The 17,794-nt window shown below is 35.3% G+C and overlaps 3 protein-coding genes across 5 annotated transcripts; all 3 read left to right on the top strand.

Moving 5' to 3' along the window:
* Positions 1-1,244: 1,244 nt before the first annotated feature.
* LOC105126841 (uncharacterized) lies at positions 1,245-2,978 on the top strand. 2 transcript variants are annotated; one of them, XM_011027854.1, is made up of 2 exons: positions 1,245-2,741; positions 2,819-2,911. In XM_011027854.1, exon 1 carries the CDS (start codon positions 1,811-1,813, stop codon positions 2,708-2,710), a length of 900 nt encoding a protein of 299 aa, XP_011026156.1. In that variant the 5' UTR covers positions 1,245-1,810; the 3' UTR covers positions 2,711-2,741; positions 2,819-2,911. The 2 variants fall into 2 exon arrangements, 1 of the variants encoding a protein (XP_011026156.1); XR_842502.1 differs by having other exon boundaries at positions 1,247-2,795; positions 2,873-2,978.
* A 6,205-nt stretch (positions 2,979-9,183) lies between these two features.
* Positions 9,184-15,578, top strand: LOC105126843 (F-box protein SKIP17-like). Of its 2 annotated transcripts, XM_011027855.1 has the most exons (13): positions 9,187-9,603; positions 10,324-10,499; positions 10,911-11,105; positions 11,199-11,309; positions 12,071-12,156; positions 12,249-12,370; positions 13,251-13,315; positions 13,409-13,481; positions 13,739-13,801; positions 13,892-13,956; positions 14,045-14,119; positions 14,288-14,555; positions 15,213-15,578. In XM_011027855.1, the coding sequence occupies exons 1-12, from the start codon at positions 9,268-9,270 to the stop codon at positions 14,502-14,504; spliced, it is 1,584 nt and encodes a 527-aa protein (XP_011026157.1). In that variant the 5' UTR covers positions 9,187-9,267; the 3' UTR covers positions 14,505-14,555; positions 15,213-15,578. The 2 variants fall into 2 exon arrangements, with proteins under 2 accessions (XP_011026158.1, XP_011026157.1); XM_011027856.1 differs by lacking the exon at positions 15,213-15,578 and having other exon boundaries at positions 9,184-9,603; positions 14,038-14,119; positions 14,288-14,483.
* Positions 15,579-16,016: 438 nt separating this feature from the next.
* WDR5B (Transducin/WD40 repeat-like superfamily protein) lies at positions 16,017-17,792 on the top strand. Its single transcript, XM_011027857.1, has 2 exons — positions 16,017-16,728; positions 17,240-17,792. The coding sequence occupies exons 1-2, from the start codon at positions 16,072-16,074 to the stop codon at positions 17,525-17,527; spliced, it is 945 nt and encodes a 314-aa protein (XP_011026159.1). The 5' UTR covers positions 16,017-16,071; the 3' UTR covers positions 17,528-17,792.
* Positions 17,793-17,794: the final 2 nt, after the last annotated feature.

The raw sequence follows: 17,794 nt of genomic DNA on the forward strand, positions 1-17,794 counted from the left end.
TTCTTTCAATTATTTTTTTCTTTCAATTATTTTAATATATTTATGCTAAAAATTAATTTTTAAAAATAAAAAATATTATTTTAATGTATTTTAAAAAAATATTTTTAAAAGCTTTCAAGTGTTATCCTAATATGTGTTTGGTGTTGTGTTCATTTTTATTATTATGATTTAAAAAAGTTATTTATTATATTTTTTTAATTAAGAATATTTTTAATAAAATCTAGGTAAAATTATCAACTAATTAAATGTTTTTAAATTTATATTGAGACAAAAACACCGTGTAACACCACCAAAACATATGTACCCCCTACACAAATCACGAGAACCTGACTTCTCCATGTTGGTCCGCTGATGAGGTCTGCCAGTCAAGCAGGTGCTATACACGTGATTCACCATACCAATACGTACGGAAAAATGCTCTTTTCCACTTCCTTTTTGTTTTTTTTTTTTTTTAGTTTCGTGAGGTGAGATAATATTTTATTAAATTCGATTCCTCAGCACTTAGGATGATGAATATAGCAAGGTAATCTATTTTTTCTATTTAAAAGCTTAATAGGTTTTTACGGGGTTAATTTATTTTTTTAAATAAATTTTAGTCAAGTTAACTAAATTAAAAATTAACCTGAATTTTTTACTAAATTATATCAAAATTTACTCTTATTTTCTATGAAATCTGATTGGATAGGTTTTTAATCAATTATGCCACGTAAGGTTAGATTTAAAACTTGTTTGTCTTTGAATTTATATAATGTTTTTTAAAATAATTAATTTTTATATTATTTTAATATGTTGAAGTCAATAATAAATTTTTAAAAATATATTATTTTAATATTTTGTAAAAAGTTATTTTAAAAAATAACGGTGCCTATAGTTTCAAACAGTGTGAAATGCTTACGAGTTTCATCGATCACAATGGTCGTCATCTTTCACCATAGTGAAAACCGAACAGTAACTGCAATTGATAATGACAACAGACAAAGAAACCGCGGGAAAATGATGCCGATTAATTGAAGTCACTGTTCATTACATTTTTTCCATTCCTTGCTTCCACTGTGATGACATTTGTCTTACTTAACAAAAGGATAATAATGCAAATGCAACTAAACCAAAGCAAATTCCATGAAGAGATAGAAAGAAAGCAAAAAGGGTGTCAAAAGATGGGGTGTTTAAGCATTAAGCTCTGATTTATGGAGCTCTAATCCATGTGATATGTCAGTAAAAGGGGAGGCCCCATTATGATTTCTCTTAATCATGGACAGGGGAAACGCTGAATAGGAAATGTAAATGCGTGAGAGAAGAGGAAGATTGAAAAAGAGAGAACCTTTTGCTTTTCTTTTATGTAACGTGTAGTATAATAACCAGTCATTTTCCAGCAAATATCCATCTGCCGTTTTCTTCATGGTCTCACCACGTGACTCAAGCTCTCTGGTCCTTCTCTGCCCATCCCTTCCTGTGCCTCATCCCTTGATAAATTAATCGATAATCTTTCTTTTTTCTTAAGTAAATTCATATGGTTAAGCTAAGCAAAGAGCCACAGACATTGACAAATCTAAGAAAATCCTAGTCCTTTCTCCTTTCTCTCCCTGCTTATAGTTTTGTAACATAAACGGCTCCTGGCAGCTAAAACTGTGTGCCCAGATTGGAGAGGAAAGAAGCAAGCTTTTGGGGCATATATTTTGGAAGATGGGGTCTTGAGTTTATCTTCAACTGGCTACAAAGGTACTTTATCTTTTGTACTGTGCTTATTCTTTTTGCCTTCAATCAAAGAAGTTCCAAAATTGTTAAATATAAGCCTGCTTTTGTTGGCAAAATGAGGGACTTTCCTTCTTGTTTTGGCGAGAGTGGAGTTCAAGTAGCTGATTCATCTTTGTCAAGTACAACAAAAGCTGCTCAAAATTTGGTCACTTGTGTCTATCAATGTAAATTGCGTGGTCGTTCTTGTTTAATTACCGTTACTTGGACCAAGAATCTCATGGGCCAAGGTGTCGGGGTTGCAATTGACGATTCAAACAGTCAGTGTCTTTGTAAAGTTGATATAAAACCTTGGCTGTTCTCTAAAAGAAAAGGGTACAAGAATTTAGAGGTAGATTCTGACAAGGTAATTATAAATTGGGACATGTCCAATGCTAAATTTGGTTCCGGGCCTGAGCCTTTGGAGGGGTTTTATTTGGCCATTACTTTTAATCTAGAAATGGTGTTACTTCTCGGGGACATGAAGAAGGAAGCATACAAGAAGATTGAAAGTCCTCCGGTGCACTCCAAGGCCATTTTCATCGCTAGAAGAGAGCATATTTTTGGGAAGAAGTTCTATAGTGCAAAAGCTCAGTTTTCTGACAGGGGCCAGATGCATGATATTACAATTGAATGCGATACATTTGATCTGAAGGATCCCTGTCTTGTGATCCGCATTGATGGTGAGATGGTAATGCAGGTCAAAAGACTGAAATGGAAGTTCCGGGGCAACTATACTATATTGGTGGATGGGCTCCCAGTTGAAGTGTTTTGGGATGTTCATAATTGGCTATTTGGTAATGCTATGGGCAATGCAGTTTTCATGTTCCAAACTTGCTTATCAGCGGAGAAATTATGGATCAATCAATCCATTTTCGATCCCTCTGTACTGACCTGGTCATCCTCGCAGAAACTCAGAGATTGCCAATTGCAAGGTCTTGGTTTCTCCCTTATATTGTATGCTTGGAAGAATGAATAAGTTTTTTCCACCATCGAGTCTTATCAGATAGGTCTTGCAATGTATTTTTTTTTAAAAAAAAAAGAATGATGTGATATAGATACAGGTATTGCAATTGGAAGCAGATAGGTCTTGCAATGTATTTTTTTTTTTTTTAAAAAGAATGATGTGATATAGATACAGGTATTGCAATTGGAAGTTTACCCATTCGTTTCTTTTTCTCCCCTCCTCTCGTCAACTTACATGTATTATATGATTGCACTAACCCAATGCTCTTCATCAATTGCTTTTAGGGATCAGCCTAAACATCGTTGCTTTGATTTATTACGATAATTTATGAACTATTCATGAATGCTATCAACATGATACCTTCGTGGAGCTCTGCAGTAAGATCGCCTTTTGCTTACTCCCGTGACAACCATTAGTATTTGTGAGAATGAAAACTTTGTTGTAAAGAAATGAGATTGCAAGCATTAGCTTGTTCTAATGGCTAAATTGCAGCCGGTGTGTAAATCATGTACATGACTGTTCTGTTTGTATGTGTGCAGCTCTACTTGCTTATCATCTGTTTATACTGATTCCAGACTAGCTGTGTCAAGCCAATTAGTGCTCATTCTGGGAATCATCAATTTGGTTGTGGCTGTGGCTTTGAAGTATTTGGCAATATTTTAAAAGCTAATATCACATCCCTTTCCATCCGTTATTTTCTGAAGCTACAATTTGTAGCTTTTCAAAGGCCCACCGCTTTCCCAAACGCAAGCCAATAAGTTAGTTTGTACTTGATGTTTTTAGATTCTCAATCTCACCCCTTTATTCTTGATGTAAAATAGAAGGGTGAGAATCCTAAAACCCAAGTACATACCGATTCATTGTATTTGGAGTAATCAACTAGTAGTGTCTCCGTCCAATTAAGACTATTTTGGGCTGTGAATGTTCACTGTTTAACAACATTAATGCTGTACTCGATTCTCAAATATGACACAAATAGTTGCACTCTCCTCTTTATATGTATTGTACTTGCTTTTCTGTCATAAATGGATATGCTAGCAGCTTTTGAACTTTTTACCACAACCCTGAGGAAACGTGCTGCTGTTGCTTTTTTAAAATTCCCCTGGTCAAAGCTGCACAGAACCCAGTTGTCCAGCTGAAAAAACAAGCAAATACAGTGATCGGAGCAGCATGGTGAAGAGAAATATTCCTGCATCTGAAACTGGCATGCTAAAAGTTTAGATGAACGTTGATGCAACTTTGGCTGCTGCTACCCTGTAAGCCTTCTTCATCTTTCAATTGTCATTCTAAGGTATACTGTGTTGAGCTTTATAGTTAGAATAGTAGTCGCTGTTGTTTGTGGATTAATGATCCAAGTTTCTTAGTGCTCAAAGTTAAGCCTTTATAACCTTTCAGTATGCTTAATTTGAGCCCCTGAGAGTTCGAAAAGATGCATCGCATATAGAATAGGAGAAACACAAGGCACCGATCATTTTCCCGTTAATTATTATTGTGATTGCATGTTAATGGACAGTAAAGGATTTGCAGTGTGCATTCTATCATCGTCAACCAGTCGGTTCTCGTTCGTCATGTTCTTGTTCCTTCATGGAAATGTGGTTTTTGCTTGGGAAAACAGCAGCAGCAAATCATGACGCGCACAATTCTTTTTAAATACCTGAAGTTCACATGCCTCCATGGTGCATGGGCACTTGCTCTGTACATTAGAGTTCCGCTCAAATCAGCTTTCCAAACTGTAATTTCCCATCCAGAATATGCTGAGCGTGCATCGTGATGATTTAACTGTCTAATTCCTGGATAAAAATATTTTCCCAGCAAATCACATCTTAAGTCAGAAGCAAAATCAAAATCAGAGTCACGAGACTCATAACTTGGTATAAAATGTCAGGCCCACAATAGCAAACATCGACAGAAATTAGCAGGAAAATACTGTCTCAAGCAAAATGGGACTGGTTGAACTGTTTGGAGATTTATTAACTTGGAAGATAATGAGAATTAGCAAATGATTTGCTTGGCAACTTTTTGGCTGTCTATTTACTCTTTTTTATTTATTTATTTATTTATGTGGGGTGTCCGGGCCAGCTTGCGCGCACCACAACTAATCCCCACGGCCCATTGAATATCCTGTAAACCCAATAGGCGTGTAAAGTATCGCGGGGATGACAGGCGTGCATGCTAGGGTTTGAACTGAGATACACACCAAGCCCTAGTTTGCGTCTATTTACTCTTTAGTTTCTCTTGAAGGCGATAACACATTCTTTAGTCCTTTCTCATTCTCACGAAACGAAACAAACTAGCTCTACTGAAAGACACGGACATTTTTACTGTTCAGGCTTGACGTGCCTATAGAAACGGGTTGAAACTTAATCAAATGCGTGAATTCTACCGAAATGTCTAATTAAGATGATATATAGGTGACGACATTAAAGGGCATGGGTGCCTATTTGCTTAAGATTTTTGTTTTATATATATCCGCACAGGATTTTACTTGTTAGTTGTTTAGCGAACCAAGCTTTGAATTCCAGCAGTTGCAATTTCTTAAATTTATGTAATGAGGGATTACAACTTCCATTATGCTGTCCAAGTCATGTTGAGCGAGCCGAGGAAAAAGAAAAAAACAAAGAAAATAGTGGAAACTCTTTTCAGTTCCAATCCATGTCTTTCTTTTAATTTTTATTTCGTCATGCATCACTTTAGCTTCGAATTGATTGCCTTCCTTGTATATTTGTCACAAGGTGTCGACCGTGGGCAATAACACTGACTGGAGTGTTGATCATTGCTGGTAGCTGGTTAATTCTGCACTCAGTTGTAGCTGCAACCATCGTCCTCTTACTAATATGCACCTGGTGGCACATTTTTCAATATTCTTATCCAAAGGCATGGCTCTATATCTTAATTTATGATCGCTTGATGCATACTCTATCAAGTAAAGGATATGCTTTGTTCTTGAGTTCTTGGTTTGTCTGAGAATCTTCAGTCGAAGACGCCTGGTTGTGTATTTTTGCAAGTGAGACAAACTTGAAGAGACACTACATAATGCCATTATGCATGCTGTATCAAGGAAAGGATATCCTTATTTAAAGCGGCCTGGGATACCATGCTGTGGATTGTCATTCATGCTGCTATTGGGTTGTTAGAGAATCAATCTGGAAGACTGAAGATCTCTAAGATTTTGGCACGGTGTGATGCTAACCTGCAGTCATCTCATGGTCTCTGAGTTGCTCACTACATTGGTAACGAGTTACTTCTCTCTCTTTGCATCTGCAAGACGTTCTTGGATGCCGATTTGCTCTACTCTCTGAATGCAACGGCACAAACACAGTCGACTTGAAATTCTCTGATAAGCCGATAATCTCAAGTGAATATATGTATGTTTTTTCAGTTTTGAAAGATAAAGCAGAGTATAGGACAAGCTGTCTGGTTCTCTTGAGGAGCTTATAGCCGAATAAGATTTATGCTTCGCATTTTCCTTTTGAAAGTTGTGCAGGATATTTGTATGATTTGCTAGAGTAATTGATGAAAAAATATATGTAGCGTCTTAATTTTAATTTTTGACAAGCATATACTGACAAAAATGATTTGAAACAAATATCTAAGAAATGTCCGCCTGTTATCCTTCTCCCCTGATACTTGTTAATAGCTCTACAACTATAAGAAAAAAAACAGAAAAATCAATTAAATCAAGATTTTTTTATTTTACAAAAACCTGAAAAAATCTGATTATATCAATTAATATTTTAAAAAATATTCAGTTCTGTTTGATTTTATAATTTTGAAATTAAAAAATTTCTACTAAAACTGAATTAATTTAGTTAAAAATATAAAATAACCTAACAAAACTGAAAAGAACGAAACCAAACCTATTATAAAACCCATTAAAAAATTAAAAAATAAAAAATAATAATATAGTTTTTTATTTTTAAAATAAAATAACCAAATTAAATTATTAATATAAAATATTAAATTAAATTGAAACTAGTTAGTTAAAACTGATTTCAATTTAATTTTAATTTTAATTTTTATATTTTATAAAATTTTAATTTAATTATTTTTATAAATAATAACTTAACCAAAACAAAAATAATTCCTAGTTTTGGGCCTTTTCATTTTGATCTGCGCGCTCTCAATTGCATTCACTCTATTATATCGTAACGTTTTTGTTGGAAGCCATTTACAATCCATCTAACCATGTGGTGGCCCTTTTTGTTTTTAATTTTAGATTTTTTTAGAAAATTTTTTGATTTGAAAAAATAATTAATTAATATTTTTGAGTATTTTTATAGTTTTGATATACTAATATTAAAAATAAAAAAATTATTTTAATATATTTTTAAACAAAAAACTATTTAAAAAAACATATATACTATAATCTCAAACACCCTTTAAAGTAGTCATTTCTTTTATGAGTGTTATTTTTTTTTCTCTGATCATATCAAAAAATTATTTCATTAGTTAAATACCAAAATCTTTTGAATTGGATTTCATACAATTACATTTCAAATTTGATTCTGCATAAACTAAAATAATATTAATTTTTTTTTGTAAAGTTGTATTATTTATCCTTTTACAAATGATAAACTAAAATAATATTAATTTTTTTTTTGTAAAGTTGTATTTTTATCCTTTTACAAATGTAAATTGAAGTTAATATTTATTTTGAAAAAAAAAAAATATTAATGAATTTTTGTGAAGCTAGTGTTGTGTTTTTTAAATTAAATTTGGATTTTAGCAATATATCTCCTATTTTTAACATGTGTGTTTTAAATGAATGAAAAAGCTACCTAACTATTATCTAATACTAGAGACATGTTGACGGGGCTTAGGTTTTGGCCCAAAAACCCTTATGGAAAATGAATTAGCAGCCCCACGGAATAAGCAGAGGGCCTAAGGCCCGCCAAATAGAACATACCCACGAATGAGAATGTCCTTTCACGGGCGTGGAACCCGTTGGAGGTAGAACCAGCTGGTGACAATAATATGTGGGATCTCGTTAACAACGTTGGACCTCTGTCAGGCACAGGCAATCCAGATCAAACTCGAGTACTGTTTTCAAGTTTATTTTTTTTTTATTTTAAAAATATTATTTTTTAAAATTAACTATTTTTTAGTGTTTCAATATTATTTTAATATATGATGTTATAAATAATTTTTTTAAAATAAAAAATATTATTTTAAATAAAAAAATATTTTGAAAAGTATTGGATATTATACCTATAAGTACACCATTTCCTTCCTCTGACCAGGTAATATTTTGAAAAGTATTGGATATTATACACCATTTCCTTCCTCTGACGAGATATTTTAATTATTTTAATTTTATTAGAAATTTTATAAATAAATAAATTAACATTTTCATTTTCATTTTGCATTTTAAAGTTTGCTCCAGACCCAGCAATGCATTTTTCAGATGGCATATTGAGTTCCAAGAGTTGGTAGCCGTTTAGAAATGTGTTTGGAACGGTACTTTTATAATTTTTTTTTTTTTATATTTTGACATAAAAATAATTAAAAAAATAAAAAATTATTCGAATATATTTTTTAAAAAATAACACTGCCAAATCTGACCGAGAAACATGTTCTGAACTCTCCCAAGTTAATGTACAAAATATGAAGCCATCTATTACGATGATGCTCTCATTAAAACTAGCCCGTGCAAAAGTGCATTCTCAGTTTGTACCGAATTGGGTTAGCGTTTTGTCCTAAAAACGAAGTATAGCTGTGATGCTCCTGAATCTTGATCCATTTGACGATCCAAAACTAGTTCGCTGTGAGCAAGTTAGACACGTCTACAGCCAGTCATTCGTTGTCTCTTAAACCAATCTTGGTCGCGCTGTCCTATTATGAGATCATGATTTAAATCTCACCATTTATAAATATATAAAATTCTTTTTATTTTTTTATGTACAAACCAATTAAACTAATGAATTTTTTTTAGAGTGTGTTTGGGTGAAAGACATGGTGGTTTTTTTTTGAATGCAATACTTTTAAGCATAAATTATATTTTAAAAATTTAAAAAAAATATTTTTTTTTATAAAAAATTACTTTTTATCCAAACACATACTTAATTACTAATTCAGCCGTGTTGAAGTAACTAGTGGTGATATGTTCAGGATGCATCTAAACTTACACTCACAATATAAAAATTAAAAAACCTACACTCACAGTATAAAAATTAAAAAAACTCGCGTGTTTGTATTATTAAATAAATTCATTTATTTTTTATTTAACATATAGGAATTTTTTTTATGATGATAAAATTATAAAAATAACTACTTATTTAATAAATTGAGATAAAAAACAAAAAAAGAAATTAAAAAAATAATTTTATAATAAGTAAAAATATTTTTATTACTGGGGTAAAATATATATGATTTTCTCTTTTTTTATATACATGTATTAAATTTATCCGTAGGGATCAAATGATAAAGTCACACAAAGAGGTATCCAAGTATACATCCAGCATTCTCCCCACGTATACATCCATGTGTCACCCATTCCCTTGTCGTATTCCATATCTCTCAAAAATAGACACTCTCATTTCGTCACGCTCTCTCTCTGATATTCAGTCACTATGGATACCCTCCTCCACACCCCAACCTCCATGGCCAAGCGTCCCTGCTCTTTTCATCCCTCCCCCTCCCCCTCCCCAAACCCTAACATGAACAATCAACTCGATAATCTCCTCCGAACTTTTCTTAACCTCGCTGACTCTCCTTCTCTCTCCATCGACCACTCCTTCGAGCATCTCCTCGAGTCCTCCCCTTGCGATGCTGATAAGTCTCTCCTCATCGATCGCGCGCTTAAATTAGGATCTTTGCTTCTCGAAGCCGGCAAGCGCTCTGCTAGGAAACGCTCTTCTGTTCATAATTCGCTCACTTGGGCTCTCCCTCCCGATCTCACCATCAAGGTTTGTTTTATTGTCAACTATCTTTTTCCTCATCGGGTTGTTTTTCAAATTTTTAGAATTTGAATACATGCAAGTCGCGTGCTGTGTTTTTCTTGTCGACGATGACAGTAGATTTTTTTTCCTTTTTAAGCTTCATTACTGTAATGTGGAATTCAAGATTTGGTTTACTTGTTGATTGATTCATGAGCTGCAAGTGTTTTTGGTTGCTTGATACTGTGAAGTATGGTCAAGTCAGGTGTTTTAGAGGAACTTTAAAGGGAATGTGATTTGTGTTTGGGAGTTTTAAACAATGCTTTAATTGATGGTTGCGACTTGACATCAATTGATTGCATGAAGATGTTGATGATATTAACTAAATGTGGTCAATTAAGTTGTAAATATTTCTCAAAAGATACTTTCATGATGCTGTAAGACAGAAATACTGCCAAATATAATAGTTTCTCAAGTTAGAAGTACATTGATGTATTGAATATTCTGAAACATTGATGTGTTGAATAATCCGCGGATCCAAACGTTGGAGATGTTATGATGCTTCCATGTTTAGTACGATGGCACATGACAGTTAAGAATCATGGATTTCTAGATTCTTGTTATGATAATGTCTATTTTGTTGTTCTCAGCACGTGTTGAGCATTCATATGTCCAGTTAATTATAAATGCATTTTAAGAGTGAATTGGTTTTCTTTTTATGGATTTTTGATTTATGGTGTACAAATGCAGGTGCTTTCCATGCTTGATACACAAAGCCTGTGCTATGCTGCTGCAACTTGTTCAATGTTCTACAAATGTGCCATGGATCCCTTGTGCTATGCAAATATTGACTTGACGACTGTTGTCCCAAAAGTTAATAATGCTGTTGTGTCTACAATGATCCAGCGTGCTGGGAAAGCACTTTTGTAAGAAGATTTCATATAACAAGTCTAGATTTTGTGCTAGTCTTCTTTGGGTCTGTTATATGCTTGGCATCTCATTTAGATCCCCTATCATGCAATTATGAAGATTCTGACAAATTATTTCCTTCCTAATTAAATATAGAATTTAATTCATTTTGATATCATATGTGATTATTAAATTTAATTGATGTTCATCCTTGTGTTCTGTATGGAGACGGATTTATCTTTACTGGGAAAGGCTCTGTTGATCACACTAAAGTTAGCCCGTGTTGAGTGTTATATTTATGCATGAGAAATATGCTGTATAGCATGCACGGATGTCACCCTTTATGATGGTTCCCAGGATCTCATATGTGGATATTGTTGGTCTTCCTACTGATTTCCTCTCTCTCTCTCTGCCACTTGGTGACCCAGGTCTCTTAAGCTTGGTATAGTTCCAAGTCCGATTATGTCTCGTGGATCTTGTCAACCGATGGTATATGGCATCCAGAACGCTGTAGAAGTGTCCAACTTTTCATGGAATGATAAAAAGACCAGACAGGGGAAGGAGTCATCGATTCTTAGTAGGTCCTGCTTAAATCCTTTAAGCGGGGACAGTGGTGCTGCTGGGTATGTTTGGAATTTGGAAACTTAGATTAAAGAGTTGTTTGTCCACATATATGAATTCTTTTGATCTTAATGCCTGCCTTTTCATGATGCAAGGGCTGTTTTGAGAGGGTTGCATTTATACAATATTGAAAGAATTGACAACACATCTCTCTGTGGGGCATTGTCAGCCTGCCCATCTCTGCTTGATCTGGAAATAATTGGCCTGTAAGTTTCTGTTGAGTCTGTTTTCTGTGGGATAATGTTGGTTTAAGAACATTGCACGAGGTAATGGTGGGGATTGTATCAGGTGAATAGCATTGATAAATGGAGTGTATTTGATATACTAGATGTTAACAATGCTACATTGCATCTCCCAACACTTTTTGGGCTTTCATATGCTACTACTAATGATGTGATTGGATGCTTCATCCATGTATAACTTTCCAAGTTTTCTGGCTAGTAGTAATAATTATATGTCTATTTGATTTAGCTATGATTCCTCATCAGCATGTTTTAGCTACCTTCATAATGATAGCATGGTAATATTATCATGATAATAAACCAGTTAACACACAACTTTTAATTGATTTTGGTTCTTGAGTTGCGCCTTTGACAAAATCAAGTGGCTTAAGTCAGCTTCTCTTAGGGAATCATGTGCATGTGTGTTTTAAAATTTTGGTTACAAAAGAGAGGCTTGTACCTAGAGACCTCTTGGAGGAGGAGTGCTGGTTGAGCTACAAACTTGTGCATGTGTGTTTATTAAACCAGTAATCTTTAATATAATTATGCATGCAAGATAATTCATGTTGATATATTCTTGAGTTAGTTTATGGAAAATATAATACAAAATATGCACCCTGTAACGTGGACATGCAGTTGCTTTCAAATGTCTTTATCTTTCTATAATTCATTTCGAGCATTGTATTTTGAAAATTTTGGGCAAATTAGTCTTCATAGTGGCAGCTGAATTTTTTTGGGTGGAGCAGACATGTTGAGCTGAGGCAAACATTGGTGTCGGTCAGCATGAATTGTCCATTGATAGAGCGTTTGTTTTTCGAATCTTCAAAAACAGGTGCACAAGCTTCTGATGAGATTTTTTTTTAATTTTAAATCCATGCTTGTACATGTTTTTGTTTTACTTACTATGAGCATGTTCTCTACCAGGAAGAGATGACAGCCTGAAATCGCCAACATGTGTGGAGCTGGTAAATAATTGTCCAAATTTAACTTCATTGGCTCTTAGAGGTTTCAAGCTGTATGATTATAAACTTCGCATACTTGTTAAGGTACGTCAACAATCAAGTTCAGTCTAGTTGTTGTTGTTGTTGTTGTTGTAACCATGTGTTTCTACACGCGTTGCTAAGTATTTCTGAGATATTTTTCCATTTAATTTAATTATAACTAATCTTCTTTTCTTCCCCCTTTGAGAGTAATATCTAATCATTGCTTTACTCTGTTGTGCTAAATTTTGGACTGTTTCATAGTTGTGACATCCAACAAAGCAAATTGGAAATGACAGGACAGAATGTTAAGCTGGCATCATTCCAATGGAGGGCTTGGTTGAAATTAATTTTTAAGCTTTAAGATGGCTTTAGAAAATGGAGTTTTGTGGGAGATTGGGTCCGCATGTACTCAATTTATAATACTCCTGATTTCTCCATTCTCGAGTTGTTTTACTCCTGATTTCTCCATTCTCGAGTTGTTTTCTAGATAATTATTTCTCCATGTTCACGATAGAGGTCTCCTTTTGTTGGTTGGCTCAAGAATCATGCTTAGTTGATTTTATTGTTAAAACACAATTGCTTGGTTCTCCAATCTTACTTTGTATTCCTGGGAGGAATTAGCGAACTTTTGTGTCATCACAAAATTGTGTATTTGTGGTTCGCATCATGGAATGACCACACTTCCTGACCTGAACGAGCAATCTTTATACTTGTGGTCATTAATATTTCTAGCACCAACTTTACAATAATGATTGGTCTTATGGCATGCCATTCACTATGTGTATCTTTTGTTGTCAAAATTTGATCTAACCAAGATCCTAGCACAGAACAATGGAATCTTTTGATAAATAAATTCATGTCCTTGCTTTGTAGCCAATACAATGTTAGTTCTTTGGTTGTTAACTGAACTCTAATGACTAACAAGATCTGTATACCTGTACAGGGATTTTGCAAGCTAAAATATGTTGATTTTTCAACATCATATTCTATCACTGGAAGTTTTTTGAGGTCTGCACATCTTTTTTAGAATATAATTGTGGGAGGTCCATTCTTTTCTCTATTTGTAATCTTATGAGGGTTTGTTTTTGTTGAAACCATTAGGAACCTTGGAGGTAACATAGGTGGGAGTCTGCTGGAAGTTATGATTTTGCGAGATTGCATACATCTCAAAGAGGTAGGCCATAGTTCCTTTTGCTTCCCCACATCCTTTCCCTTAAATTTCTTCGGATACGAAAGATCCTGGCTTTCATACTTTGCAGGGTCTCTGAGATCATTGCGGTGGTTCATCTGGTTCAATTCCTAAATGAGACAGCAAGCAGATAATCTATATACCTAGAAATAGATTATACATCGGTCTATGAGAAGCAAATTTCTTCTAATTTGTTATATTTTTTATTTCTCTAATTCACCTTTTTGTTTCATTATATGCAGCTGGAAGTTGCACGATTATTAACATCAGTTCTTGCTGGGGACTTTAAATATCTTCAACATCTTGTGGGTAGATCGATATTGTTGATACCCTGCTTTGTCTTAGTCACGTTCCAGCTTCTTCTTCTTCTAAATCTTATTACTGCCCTTTAATAGGATATATCAAACAGGGAAGGTTTGGCTGCTGCAGGTGACTCATATGGTAGATGTTACAGTTCAAGGTACTGTTTTTTCCTTCTTCATTTATCATGCTTACACAATATTTCTACCTGTTAATATTATATAAAGTATTTTGGTGCGTATTGGCAGTATCATTCCTTTGAAGCAAGTATTAGAAGAAAGACCTGAAATCTGTTTGCTAGCAGAATTTCCATCAGAAGGAAGGTCAGATATCTCTGATTAATTTTAAACCTTTAGTTTGTGCCAGGAGGAGTTGAACTCTGGTTTTTATTCCTGTCAAAATAGCCAATATCAGAAGAGGAAAAAAGAACAGAGAATCTAGGATTTTGGAATTAAATTCATCATGGTTTGGTTGTCAATCTGGTTTTGCAGTTTTATCGACATCAGCCAAATGACTGATAGCGATCTAAATAGCGAGGTCAGCTTGTCATCATTACTGAGCAGTCTTGCATCAGATGGTTCGTCTTTTATGTACACATCGGAGAGCAACTATAGTAGTGATCAGGCAAGTGGGAATGAGGAGGGTAGAGATTCTGGTTATGTTGTTTGTGAGGAAAGCTCAGATGAGTATGATTATCTGCTTGGCTAGGTGAACCATCAAGTTCAGCAAGGTTTGGAATCGTGGCCACTAATGAATTAGGTATCTATCCCCCCGTCTTCTATGCTAATCAGATTATGAATTTTAAGTTTTATTGTGACTGAGATCATGCTTTACATTGCTAGTTTTTGAACTCTATGAAGTGATCTCTCCTGTCACTCTAGAACCAGTATTTTATGGCTCTTCGAAACATGTTTAGCATGGATATGCATGATGATTGAGTAAAAGAACTGGAATCACATGTCAGGAAGCTGCCATTCATGACGCTTTTTGTCTTTATTATTGAAATCATGTAATACTGGGTACTATCAATTGCATACTAATTGGATGTGGAATTTGTCATGCAACCAAGTTTTTAAAATTAAAATGATGCTGCTTTAGATGTATGCTTCTTTCATTAACTTTCTATTAGCATAAAGAAGAATTTATTAAATTCTCATAGATGCACCAGATCAATGCAGGGCGTGTTCTTAAAATCGTCTAGGGACTTGTTAGGTGCAAGCTGTTTTGAGCATAGCATCTAGTTTATTTGTTGTCTTATCTTCATAAAGTTAATGATTAATTTTTCTAACTATTGCGGCGGACGATCATGGATCATGGTACTGGAGTTGTACCAGTAATGACACCGTATCTTTCCCATTGTTTTGTGCATTTCCAAAACATGTTTCTGATCTGACAGTGGGCTCTTATGCTGCCTAGATTTTTGCAGGAGGTTCTCATTGAGAGCAAGCTGACTAGAACCATCGTTGAATGTACTCGTGGGCAATGAACTTGATCGCACATATGCCATCACGTTCATGCCTCCCTCAGAGTCAGATACCTGTGGATTTTAAAAGCTGCCGACATTTGCCCGGACAGACAATTGAGTTGGGGTCTGCCCATGTTTACTGAGATGACTGTTGAAAGCCTCTGGGGAATTTATTTATTTTTTAATCTTTTCCCCTGAATTGTGGACGCTTTTACCTCCCTGTAAAGTTTGTATTCAGGGTATTGGATGACATCCTTCTTATTAAGTATCTATATAAATTTATGCCGTCCCTTACATCGGGGAATATTGATTGAAGAGATCTCTTCCCGTCTTTTCCCATCATTTCCATCCATGGAAATGTCCTGTGTTTGCTATCTCTCGACCTCCTCCTCCACATTGCTTCAAACACCTCGCTTTGATTCTAGATATTAAAGTTCATCTTAACAAAGAGTGCGGCTGCAGCTTGTCCCGTATTGTGACAGAGAAGAGCTTTACCAGATCAATAACCATTCGATAAATTAATATTTGGCATTAATCTTCCATATGATTTCACTTCTAGAAAATTTAATGGATGTTGCAGCTTGCAAGAGAGCATTGAAGAGTGTTCATGGATGTTGTTTTCTAGAAGGTTTTCAGGACCGTTGTTTTCTAAAGAGCTGAAAACCGGCAGGCACCAACCTACCTTGGCCGAGGCCCAATGATCCCTAAAACACCTGTCCCATGGGTTAAGAAAGCAATCCCCTCCGCTATATAAGCAAGCAAGTAGCTGCTTCAGCACCCTCCATTTGAACTTTCACTTGGGATTTGGTGATGGCCAGCAGTGGATCGCAACAGACACCACCATACAAACCGTACAGGCACCTACGAACCCTGAGCGGCCACGAGCGAGCAGTCTCCTGCGTAAAATTTTCAAACGATGGAACGCTCCTGGCCTCAGCCTCCTTGGACAAAACCCTAATTCTCTGGTCCTCTCCCGACTTCTCCCTTGTCCACCGCCTCATAGGGCACTCGGAGGGCGTATCGGACCTCGCCTGGTCCTCTGACTCTCACTATATATGCTCCGCCTCTGATGACCGCACTCTCCGCATCTGGGACGCACGCACCCCCTTCGATTGCCTTAAGATCCTCAAGGGCCACTCTGATTTCGTGTTCTGTGTGAATTTTAATCCTCAGTCGAACTTAATCGTCTCGGGTTCTTTTGATGAAACTATTCGAATCTGGGAGGTGAAGACAGGGAAATGCGTTAGGGTCATTAGAGCTCATTCTATGCCGGTAACATCAGTGCATTTTAATAGAGATGGTTCATTGATTGTCTCGGGGAGTCATGATGGTTCTTGTAAGATTTGGGAGGCTTCTTCTGGTACTTGTTTGAAGATTCTCATTGATGATAAGAACCCTGCTGTGTCCTTTGTTAAATTCTCGCCTAATGGAAAGTTCATTCTCGTTGCCACTCTTGATAGCACTCTTGTAAGTTGTCACTTTGTTGGTTTGGTTAAGTTCCATATCTTACAATAATTCAAGATTATTTTATGATTCTTGAACTGATAAACGTTTTTAATGATGCTAGAAGTGAAAGCAATATTGGGTTTTAGGGGTTGGTAGGTTTGTGATTTTGGGTAGATATTATTGTGCATTTTTACTCACTGTTTTTGCTGTTCAATGCTGAGGATTTGTGGAGCTTTGTAATTAGGATTTGGTTTTGTGTGTTTCTACTCCCTGAAAATGTATGCTTTTATTTCTAGTTTCCGTTTGCTTTAACTGTTTTGAGTATCATGGTTCTGTCACCTGGTAGAGTTTCTGTTTTGGTAGATTCCAAGTATTGAGCACTAGAGCATGCATAATAAGATTCAAATTTGAGTTCCCTTCTGCATTCTGGATGAAAGATGTGTAGCAGCGCAAACTGGGACAGTAATCTTCAGAATCCAAGAGAATTGTTTGTTATTTTCATGCTTGCTTAAATTCAATTTTCTGTCGCCAGAAACTTTGGAATTACTCGACGGGGAAGTTCTTGAAGATTTACTCCGGTCACACCAACAAAGTATACTGCATAACCTCGACATTCTCTGTGACAAATGGGAAATACATCGTGAGTGGGTCTGAAGACAAGTGTGTTTACTTGTGGGATCTCCAGCAAAAAACCATGGTTCAGAAACTAGAAGGCCATACTGATACTGCCATTTCTGTAACATGCCACCCTACAGAGAACAAGATAGCTTCTGCTGGCCTTGATGGTGATAAATCAATCAGAATTTGGCATCAAGATTAGAGAATCTTACAACCATGTGCATTGATATGTCAAAAGAGTGTTGATGATCAACAAGTTAAAAAGGAAGTTCATGATCTGAGGCATAAACGTATTATCTGGTGAATCCTAACAACCATGTTATTATCTGGTGGCCACTGTATCGATAGACATTTCTTATGAGTGAATCGTTTGGGCATCTTGATTCTAAATGGTATTGTAATGGCAAGGTCTAATAGATCTCCAAATAATAACAATTTGAAACAAATATATATTATTCTTTTCTGTATC

The sequence above is a fragment of the Populus euphratica genome, unplaced genomic scaffold (assembly GCF_000495115.2).
Source record: "Populus euphratica unplaced genomic scaffold, PopEup_1.0 scaffold30.1, whole genome shotgun sequence".
NCBI lineage: Eukaryota > Viridiplantae > Streptophyta > Magnoliopsida > Malpighiales > Salicaceae > Populus > Populus euphratica.

What these genes read in the sequence shown, in the direction of transcription:
- WDR5B (XM_011027857.1), top strand. Translation starts at nt 16,072, where the DNA reads ATGGCCAGCAGTGGATCGCAACAGACACCACCATACAAACCGTACAGG. An exon ending in CCACTCTTGATAGCACTCTT is followed by an intron (nt 16,729 to 17,239) that starts GTAAGTTGTCAC and finishes TTCTGTCGCCAG; the next exon opens with AAACTTTGGAATTACTCGAC.
- LOC105126843 (XM_011027855.1), top strand. Translation starts at nt 9,268, where the DNA reads ATGGATACCCTCCTCCACACCCCAACCTCCATGGCCAAGCGTCCCTGC. An exon ending in GGGGACAGTGGTGCTGCTGG is followed by an intron (nt 11,106 to 11,198) that starts GTATGTTTGGAA and finishes TCATGATGCAAG; the next exon opens with GGCTGTTTTGAGAGGGTTGC. An exon ending in GGTAGATGTTACAGTTCAAG is followed by an intron (nt 13,957 to 14,044) that starts GTACTGTTTTTT and finishes GCGTATTGGCAG; the next exon opens with TATCATTCCTTTGAAGCAAG.
- LOC105126841 (XM_011027854.1), top strand. Translation starts at nt 1,811, where the DNA reads ATGAGGGACTTTCCTTCTTGTTTTGGCGAGAGTGGAGTTCAAGTAGCT.